Here is a 10,988-nt window from a genome sequence, read left to right on the forward strand (position 1 = left end):
TCGAGGGTTGAAGTTTCGACTTATGTATTGTTTCCAAGTTTTTCTTTGTTCGTCGAGTTCTCAACGTTCGACCTCCACATTAGTCGAGTTCTCAACGTTCGACCTCTAGCCTCGAATTCCCAAAACAACAATATTTCTCTAATAAGTTTCAAAACAACAATATTTCTCTAATAAGTTTTGAAAACAACAATATTAATATTAAAGGTCTCTTTTGCAATCCCTTTCCTTTTTAGATGTTTTCCTTTTTGCAGCCATACAACTTATAAACTCTATATTTTTGTTCTATACCCATTCTTGAACTAGTTTTGTTATTATAAAATGAACAACTATATGTTCTCAAGAGATAGTATATTACTTGATATATCTAATATATTACTGATATACCTATTAGAATTGAAAGTTCTGATACCATTAAGGCTCTTATACCATTGAAAAAATAAATATATAAAAAAAATGAGAGGTTGGTTAAAACTTCCCTATAAATAGGGAAGTGGTGCATTTTGTTGAAAAAAAAGAAAGAATCAAGAGCATTTCAAGACCAAACCATAAGAAATAATTAGGATTGCAGTCAAGGTAAGTAGTTTATTTCACATTCTCTTTAAGTGCTTTATGGTAGTGTACCTTCGTTATGTTGCTTTATTATATTCTTATTGTTATGTTGCATTACATGTTTAAAACAAGTTTCTCTACAAGGGATCCTATGCATTATGTTTGTTCACGATTATGTTAAGATCAAGTTTTAATTAAGATAGGTTATGCTTCCAGGGTTGGCAAGGCATGTATGGTTGCACCTTCGTAGACCTAATCTTACGTTATGTTTATGCTAAGGACTAGCAGGGTATGTATGGTTGCACTCCTCTAGTCCAATCTTACGTTTATGCTAATGGTTGATGTTGGATGTAACTCTGGCCCTACTGACTGCATGACTCGCTAATAATCAGATAGGTTAGTTTTCGCTTAAGTCCTCATCTTCCTACCAAGGCAGAAGAACTTATGTTGGAAGCATAACCTACCACCTCATGTTATTATAAGTTTATGTTTTGGTTCCAAATCATATGTTTTCATGACATGTTGCATGTGACTGTGCATTTGATCACTACCTTAGGTGAGAGCTACTTACTGGGTATATTATATACTCATCCTATTCTACAAACTTTGTAGGTAAGGATAAAGCATAGATGGCATGACCAGACGTCACTCAAGGGGCCAACCATCAAACTCACTATTTTGGTCATATAGGCATTTTGTTCCACTACGCTAATGTTTAAGGATCTGGTGTTTTGTAAAATAAACTTTTTGTATGTTTTGCTACTTAATTAATAAAATTTTAGACATGTTCTTTTGAATTTTTTTTTTTTTTTTTTTTTTTTTTTTACCAAAACGTATCTCATGACAGAAAATCTAAATATGCATGTCGTAGTGGTCGGACTTTAATATATAAGGATTTGGTCGTTACATGAGGTGATTAATTATATTTTTTTAGACTTTTGTGAACTTCATGGAAAGAAAGTCCAACTTAATACATGTATCATTGATATTTGAAGTATATCAAATTTTAATAATTAGTAACTTCAAATAAAACACGAGGGTATCATTTTATCGATATTTAAGTGTATCAAACATCAATAAGTAATTACTTGATGTAAAGCATGAGTGTATCATTTTATGAATATTTCAAGTGTATCGAGTAAAACATAAATCTATCAATTTCTTGACATTATAAGTATATCTGACATCGATAAATAATAACTTGATGTGAAACATGAAGGTAACATTTTATAGATATTTCAAGTGTATCACATATCAATTAGTAATTACTTGATCAGGTAAGACAAAAAATATACTGGATATTTCATATGTATCAATAGTATATCTCACAATGATCAACATTCATTTTATTGATATTTCATATACATCAACAGTATATCAATAATAAATAAAATATCAATCAATAACTCATTTTGTAATAAATAGTGCATCAATTTATTGATAGAAATCGATCATGATTTGAAATAAATAATGGATCATTGTATTGATATTTCAAGTATATCAAGAATATATTAGTAGTAAATCAAACATCAATCAACTTATTTTGAATTAAATGCATATTTTATTTTATTGACATTCAATTTTATATGAGTAGTATATCACACATCAATCACCATATATTTCATTAATATTCAAGTATATCTCTATCAAAATAAGATAACAACCGATCACTAGTTGAATTATAATATGGATGTATCATTTTAATGATATTTTAAGTATATTAGCAACTTATTTGTAGTATGTTTCATTTTTCATTCAAATAAGATATGACATATTTAATTCATTGTTATTCTCGTTATTTATGATATGTACATCATGTATATCAGTAATGGAGGAATTGTAGCATATCAATAATGTATCTATGTCAGTGTTATACTCAATATAAAGAAAATCGATAATAATTATATATCAATGATGATATGCATGTAAGTCAACTATGTATAATAGTTTAAATGCTTTATTATACAATTTTAAATATAACATTGATATCGATATTTTTATTGTGTAGATTGATCTTCTTCTTTTTTCTTGTACTTCACTTCTTGACATGTTACTTCTTCGATTTTTTTATGAATATATAAAAAATAATTAACAAATAAAGTGTATCAAAATTTTATTTTTTTATTGATAAAGGATATCAATAAGCTAAATAAGTAGTATATCAATGATGTTATTGATATACCAAAATTTTAGTATATCAGACAGTAGAGTATACTTGCTATTCAATATATTAATAATATCTATAGATATACCAATTTCTACACACATCTATTTAAAGGGTAATTTGGATTTTTCTCTAAATTTATTTGGACTGGGCCAAGGTTTTTGCTAAAACTACAAAAAAAAAAAAAAAAAAAAAAGAAAAAGAAAAAGAAAAAAGGAAAATAGAAGATACACATGCAACTTCCTATTTTCTTTTAAGTACCCTTCTACTTATTGTTGTTTTGAACTAGGGTGTTCATTAACCTAGCTAAAATCGAACCGAATGCTAAATCAAATTGAAGCTGAACCGAAATCGAATTAATGTGATTCGATTCGATTTGATATATTTTCAAACTAAATTATTGCGGTTCGGTTTGATTTAAATTTGAAATCGATTTGAAACTGAACCAAACCGCTTTTTTAATAAATATATTAAAAATAATATATATATATATATATATATGTATAATCTAAAAATATAAAAAAGTAATAACAACTAAAAAAAATCGTACAACCGAACCGAACCGAACCATATATAATTTAGAAATTATGAAAAAGCATAAAAGAATTAAAAAAAAAACAAAAAAAATTGAAACCGAACCGAACCGCTTATATGTAGTTCGGTTCGATTTGAAACAAACATACGGTTCGATTCGATTTCAAAAAATATAATTTTAAAAATTTATGGTCTGATTCGATTTGAGTCCCGAACCGAACCGTGATCACCGCTATTTTCAACATTCTCTTATTCTTTTTTCCTTCCTACCTAATCTCTCTCCCACTCTTTAAAAAAAAACAATAAAATAAAAACAAATCTCCACTTTTCTTTCCTATTTTTTTCACCACCACATCTCTTTTCTCATCTCCATTTAGTTCAATCGTCTTTCTTATTTTTTTTTTCTCTCCATACCTAATTTTTAGATTTATTGATTTATTTATTTGGGTTTTGGTTAGATTTTGTTGTATTTCCAATATTTTATTTCAATTGGGATAAACCTTTGTGTTTCATTTCAGTCTGATTTTATTTTTTGTTTAATTTATAGAGTTTTTTTTCTCTAATTTAGGTTATTCTATAAATTGATGTACCAAATTTAAAAACAGGTCAATTGTATAAATACATACCAAAGATTTCCAGAGTATTATCGTCGGAGTTGACAATCGGAGCAAGATCAAGAACGTGAAGTTGATGCGATGCTAGCAACAGAGCAATATTGACAACTAATCTCTCATTTTCTTTATTTCTTTCCCCTAGAACTTTATACAACATGAATGTGATGTTTTTCATGAACATAGATGTGGCTAATTTTCTTTAGTTCTATGATTAGACAGATTTCGTTAGTGTACTAGATGTTATTCTAAACTAGTTTGATCAAATTAATCTCATTGGCTTTCTATATGTTCTCGATTGACCAATTGAATTATTGATCACCATTGGATTGTCATGAAGTCATTAATCTTATTTGAAAGAGAGATTTCAGATTTGAACTAACATATTAGACCATTGTTAGATTATGCATGGACATAACAGAGGTCAATCATGTGGGGTCTCAATGTCGTGCCTAATTAATTGATTACATGAAAATAGGATTAATAGTTAAATGTTAGAAAGGGTTGATGATTTAATTTTAGTTTGACGAATAACTTTTTTCTATTACACATATCTATTTAAAGAAATTGAAACCCTAGGATGTTTTTAGCTTAGTGAGTTCTCCCATGTCAATAATGTTTACTACTTTGTTAGTTTTAGATAAATATTAACGTCAAAATCGAGTCCATAAATAAAATTGGAATAATTTTATGATGGTTAAGAGAGTTAGATCATAATTTCATGAGGACGATACTCGATCTCTTGACCGTTTTACTATATTATCACTCAATGCATGTGCTTGCACATATCATCCCCTCTCAGGTTGAAAATTCAAAAATTTGACTGCATCTAGATTGCATGTTAGATAGCGTATGAGTCTAGTTGAGCAAGGTAATTACTGTTGCAAAGTGATCGTAATTTCTATTGAAGGTTGAAACAGTCTTTTAATCTCTCTTTTCTCTCATATCTTTTTACATCAAATCATTTTATCTTCTTTATTTCAAAAGAAAACATTAAATCAAATTGTTTTCTTGGTTACCCTTCTGGTTGCAAACTCAGTGGAAGACTTTCTTCACTTAATTGCTTTATTGTACTTCTTTTCTTTAAGATATTTGGACTTTGTCCATTTTATACTACTGATCGGTGATGTATACTTGCATCTAGAGATAGTTTTTCCACCGTCCATCAATATACTAGAGATTATAAAGTTTACATAACAACAACTAAAATAAAAAATAAAAAATATAGATTATCCAAATCCAGGAAAATTGTTCGAAAAAACCCCTCACTTCTACCTTAGGAATAAGAAGAAAAACAAAAGATAAATTAAAAAGAAAACCAATAAAATAGAAAACACAAGAATTTATATGGAAAACTCCCAGATCGTAGAAAAACCATGAACCACTAGAAAGAAAGCCAGTATGTGAAAAATTGTTAACTCATACATAATAATTCTCTCTCTTGATCCTAATTACAATATCACTCTCTCAAAGTTTTAGACTACTCACACTTTTTTTGCTCACTCTCAAACTAGAGAATACAAAAGGAATTTAATTAAAGTTAGCACACTAGCTTAAAGTGTTTCTAACTGGGATAATTGAAAACCAAATGCATAGTCTCATTTTATAGTGCTTAGAGTCCATGACTTTCCTAAACTTTTCCAATGTAGGACAAGCCCATGACTTTCCTAAATTTTTTTGATGTGAGACAAGTACTTCTAATATTTTGCCAAAAACCCAACAAATTCCAACTTAGCAAGATATTTGAAAAATCCATAGCTTCTGCAACATTCATTGTCTTCATTGACAATCATAATTCTCATCTCATAGAATTATAACCTACTTCACTATATAAAAATAAACCATTAAGAATACCACATTCCAAGATTTTCCTTTTTCGTCACATGCTGATAAACATTGCTGATATTTATGGTGCAGCTTCCACCTACTTGGCTCATTTGGAAGTTCTTCAGCCACATACATAATTTCCACCACACCTTGCATAACCGCCAAGTTAATGCCTTGTGTACAAACTTGTGAAACCGTTAACATCACATCCTCTATCTTAGTAAAGCAGACATACCACGAGGATGATTTTCGTCTTCTTCAGAGGAAGTCACCATCTTTCCTTATGAAAAAGAAAACTTCAGTACCTGATCCAAAGCTCTTTGACGAACCTGCTTTATTTTTCATGTGCTTAGACTGTCCGCAACTGATCCCCAACAACCGATCTTTTACTTGAAGACTCTCTTCTTTGAACCTCTATTGGAATCACTTGGGAATTGCACTAGGACACCATCACCATTTAGCTTGCACTTTGTTAACCCATAGTGTATCAATACTTCCTTGATTTGTACTTTTCACAAACCCAAGTTGATCCTTCCATCAAATTTCTCCACATCAAACTTTACTGAACTCATAAGGCTTGATGAGTCTACTTTACTTCCTAGAAAAATAATAAATAGTGAACAATCCATACTATTCACAATACCCCAACCATTTTCAAGAATTATTTTCACATAGTATACTTATAAATTCAAGAAACTATGAACCTAATGCTCTGATGCCACTTGTTGGAAAAAAAAACCTCCCACTTCTACTTCGGGAATAAACAAAAACATAACAGATAAATTAAAAGGAAATCAATAAAATAGGAAACACAAGAATTTACGTGGAAAACTCTGAACTCGGAGAAAAAACATGGCTCATAAGAAAAAAATCCACTATGTGAAAAATTATTACAATCACACAGAAAAAATTTCTCTCTCAATCCAATTACAATATCACTCTCTCAAAGTTTTAGACTACTCACATCATTTTTCTCACTCTCAAGCTAGAGAATATAAAAAGAATTTAATTAGAGTCAGCACACTAGCTTAAAGTATTTCTAACTAGGGCAATTGAAAATCAAAGATATAGGCTCGTTTTATAGTGTTTAGAGCCCATGATCTTCATAAACCTTTTCAAGTAGTACAAGCCCATGACTTTCTTAAACCTTTTTTATGTGGGATGACTGCACTTGTAATATTTTGTCAAAAACCCAATATAAGTAACTTGCACCTCAAATACAAACTTCAAAATCAAGGCTTCCAAATGTTGCACTCCAAACACAGACATTTGTGATTCTCATACTTCAAAATCCCCACAAATAGACCCTTGCATTTAATTCCAAGACTTTTGATTTTGAACATTGGTGCCAAATGTCCTTTAGAGGCACAATTTTGCCATAACTAGAAATAATCCCATAATTTTTACATCTTTGTTTCTTTTCTTTTAATCTTTTAAATTTCTGAGGTAAAAGTACAATTTAACGTGTTCCAAACTGGCTAATATTGTTTACCACAATGGATTCTGATCATATTATGTAACAAACGGTAAGATTTATTTAGAAGAAATTAAATTAATTGAATGACATAATACGTCGAAAAGTAAAAAATTATTGTAGTTGATGGATGTTAGAACACATCGTGAGCTGATTTGACAATAATTTATACCTAACCATGACACTTTTTTCAAGCAAGATTAACTTGTTAAATTAAGACCAAATTCAAAAGTGAAAAATTTCTCATAACTTTGTTTCATTCTTAATCCAAAAATTTCAAGCACACGCGACAGAGAACAAAAGGTCGGCCTTTGATCCAAAGTTTCGTATTTTATTGTTCTTCGTTTATATTATTATAATAAATATGGACTTATGTTTGGTTAGAAAAATACAGTTCTATTAGTACAAGTAGGAATAGAAAAATTCGAACCATAGACCTCGTGGTCATTAACACACTCGTATTTCAGTTGAGTTATGCTCGTTTAAACCTACAAATACCATTTTTAGTAAATTGACATTATAACTCATATAGGCTTAATTATTTACTCATATGCACCTAATAGAGCTGGTTGGAACAATAAATTATACCCTAATTAATAATGTGATTTATTGTATCTAATCACCTCATTTATGCCTCACATAATTTAGAAAATCCAACAGAAGGAACAATTATCATGTCCTGATCCAAAATGATGCACATGACACATACATGGAATCCTTTGCAATATACATAAAAGAAAATTATCAATTTATTACTCTAAACTTTGGATTTGTGTCTATTATTCAAATTAATAATTGTACCAATCTAGATTATATACTAATATCGATAACTATTTTCATTTCATTTCATTTAAAATCAACTCTCATAATCATCTAAATAAAATTATTCTTCTCTCAAATCCCACCAAAAACCAATAGAAATTATCAATAATAAAATAAATCAAGAAGAAATGAAGGTGTGAGGAAGGAAAAACCACTCATATCTATAAATATGATATCCGTTTAATTCAACTTGTCTTTCTAACTTTACATTATCCATACGTTTTAAAGACGTTCTGTGAAAGTTATGCATTAACAATTTTAATAATAGAATCACGACGAAAGGTCAAAATTGATTCGTTTTTAATAGTTTGGGGTTGTATCAAAATTTCATGGGTATAATTTTTTTATATTTTTGGATAATTGCAATTGATAACATTTTTAGAAATAATAACCAAGTGTATAACATCATTTAAAAAAAATATAAATATAGCAAAGTCTATCAGCGATAGACTTCTATCCTTGATAGATTCTTACCAGTGATATAGTCTTATCACTGATAGACTCCTACTAATAATATGGTCTATCATCGATAGACTATTTAAATTTGGTCATATTTGTAATTTTTTTTATATTATGTTATATTCGTTAATATTTTGGATTTAATGTCTATATTTACAACTGTTCCTATATTTTTTATCCAATATAATATATAATTTGTCACACATGATTCGATAATGGGAGAGTAAGCTCTTTATAAATAAGAAAAAAAGAGCTTTCATCTTAAAGAGCAACAGTTTACAAGATGTCACTTGTTGGAAAGTCGGAGTTTAATGTACAAATCAAGGCGCCAGCTTCGAAGTTCCATGAAATGTTCCATAAGAAACCACACCATATTTCAAATGCGTCTGGTGATAAAGTACATGGTTGTGAGTTGCATGAAGGCGAATGGGGTAAAGTTGGTTCTATCATTTACTGGAATTACTCTCAAGGTTAGTTTTTCTTCTTTTAATTAAGGAAAAAAAATATATTTCGGTCTCTAAGTTGACGGTCTAATTTCTATTTCATTTCTAAGTTTCAAAATGTTACCGTCCTACCATTTTGTTTTTTGTTTCTATTTCTGAAAATTAAGCCTATAGACGTTATTTTTACCTCCAAATTTCTTCTTTTGTTATCTGTTTTTCACTAATGATTTAAATAATCAAGTTAAATTTTGAGAAGTAAAAAATGTAGTTTTGCCAATAAGAACATAGCTCAACTGGCATAGTGTTCATACTATCAACCTTGTGGTCTGAGGTTCGATTGCCCCACACCACACTTTAATTAGTTTGTAAGTTTTGAGTTTGATTTTAATTTAGTCTCTAAGTTTCAAAGCGTTGCGATTTTACCATCGAGATTTAAGTTTTGTTTCAATTTAGTTACTAAATTTCAAGATTTACACTTTTTATATTGATTTTTCAGTAAATACTCGTTCTCTGTCTTTAGTGTTAATGTTTATTAATAAATTTAAAATAATTAAAAATTAATTAAGTTTCACAATTTTTTTTATTATTATTAAAATTCATTTTAAAACTCCACTTCTCATAGGCATTAACGCTAAAGACTAAAGTGTTGTATTTAGTGAAAAATCGAAATTAAAAGTATAAAATTTTCAAACCTACCGACCAAAAATTGGTAACAAAACTCAAAATTTTAAGGATAAAATTGTAGTATTTTAAAATTGATTAAATATGCCCAAAATTACCTAGAGATCAAAAAGGTATTTTACCCTTTAATTAATTAATTGTTTTTTCTTACTTTTTAAGTTTTTTTTTTCGTGGATATTAATTTATGTAGTGTTAAAACACAGATGGGAAGTCTAAAGTGTCAAAGCAAGTAATTGAAGGTGTAGATGAGGAGAAAAATTTGATTACTTTTAGAATAATAGAAGGAGATCTTTTAGAGCATTACAGGACTTTTAAATATACTATCCAAGCTATTCCAAAAGGTGAGGGAAGTGTTGTTTATTGGACTTTGGAATATGAGAAAAGACATGAAAATATTGAAGATTCACAGAGCTTACTTAAGTTATGCTTTGATGTCTCCAAAGACATTGATACTCATCTTATGGGAACTGACAATTGAAGAAGCCGAATCATTGGGTCAACCCGAGTATTCATAAAGATACCTATTATCATTTCAAAGATCGATAATTTAATTTTTGAATTAAAAGAAAAATATATTGTGTTATGTCACATTATGTGTTTAAAGTATTGTTACTTGTATTATGCTTTACCTATTCCTCTTTATGCACTATATTCTAATGTTATGATGGATTGAGGAACTAGTTGTTGTCAAATATATTCTTTATTTATGTTACGAGAATAAAGTCTGTTTCTATTGATACTAACCATGTATCTTATAAAGATTTTAATATCAATATCTTTTCGATGTGGGATTTTCACAATACCTATTTTAAAGATTATGTCTTTTTGAATTCATCATACTCTTAAGTCAGATCACAATTTTGGACCAAATATGTGGTTTGAGTTTCATATGACTCTAATTTCATATTAGATAAACATAAGGTTTAATAAGAAAAAAACCCATTAACAATAAGTGTTAAGTAATGTATATAAATCTTTTTGAAGAGATTGTGAGATTTATTCATCTTTCCCATATCGGATCTTCTATTGCTAAATTGTCGTTGTCTAAGATGATATGGAGAAGCCGACGTTCTGAAGAAAAAAAAAAAAAAGAAATGAGTCACAATCAATCATTTTAACTATGTGATTAGACATGGATATAAAAACTACAACTTTTTATAAAAGGTTACAAAGAAGTTTGCGATAACTTAGATTGAATTCGAGAGTTACTTATTACACAAGAAAGTGTTAGAGATTCTGCCACATCAGCTACCAAGGAAGAGTCAAGAAAACACATCACCTAAAGAATGCCATGTCATTAAAGTGAGTCATGAAGGAGTATTCCTTTAGTGCTCCAAAATTCAATTAGGATTGGATAATAACAAACAAATATTTTTTCTCCATGTATTGGACCATGTGTCCTCATTCCATTAGTTAAATTATTT

The 10,988-nt window shown here is 29.0% G+C and overlaps 1 protein-coding gene across 1 annotated transcript; it reads left to right on the forward strand.

Annotated features, from left to right (window-relative positions):
* Positions 1-8,704: 8,704 nt before the first annotated feature.
* Positions 8,705-10,341, forward strand: LOC120082112 (MLP-like protein 43). The gene is made up of 2 exons (XM_039037344.2): positions 8,705-8,910; positions 9,768-10,341. Exons 1-2 carry the CDS (start codon positions 8,724-8,726, stop codon positions 10,040-10,042), a joined length of 462 nt encoding a protein of 153 aa, XP_038893272.1. The 5' UTR covers positions 8,705-8,723; the 3' UTR covers positions 10,043-10,341.
* Positions 10,342-10,988: the final 647 nt, after the last annotated feature.

Source organism: Benincasa hispida, chromosome 7, assembly GCF_027475165.1.
Source record: "Benincasa hispida cultivar pf3 chromosome 7, pf3_genome.v1.1, whole genome shotgun sequence".
Lineage (NCBI taxonomy): Eukaryota > Viridiplantae > Streptophyta > Magnoliopsida > Cucurbitales > Cucurbitaceae > Benincasa > Benincasa hispida.

Bases quoted from the DNA above. Each gene is read 5' to 3' on its own strand.
- LOC120082112 (XM_039037344.2), top strand. From the start codon at position 8,724: ATGTCACTTGTTGGAAAGTCGGAGTTTAATGTACAAATCAAGGCGCCA. The intron at 8,911-9,767 runs GTTAGTTTTTCT...GTTAAAACACAG, and splicing joins TTACTGGAATTACTCTCAAG to ATGGGAAGTCTAAAGTGTCA.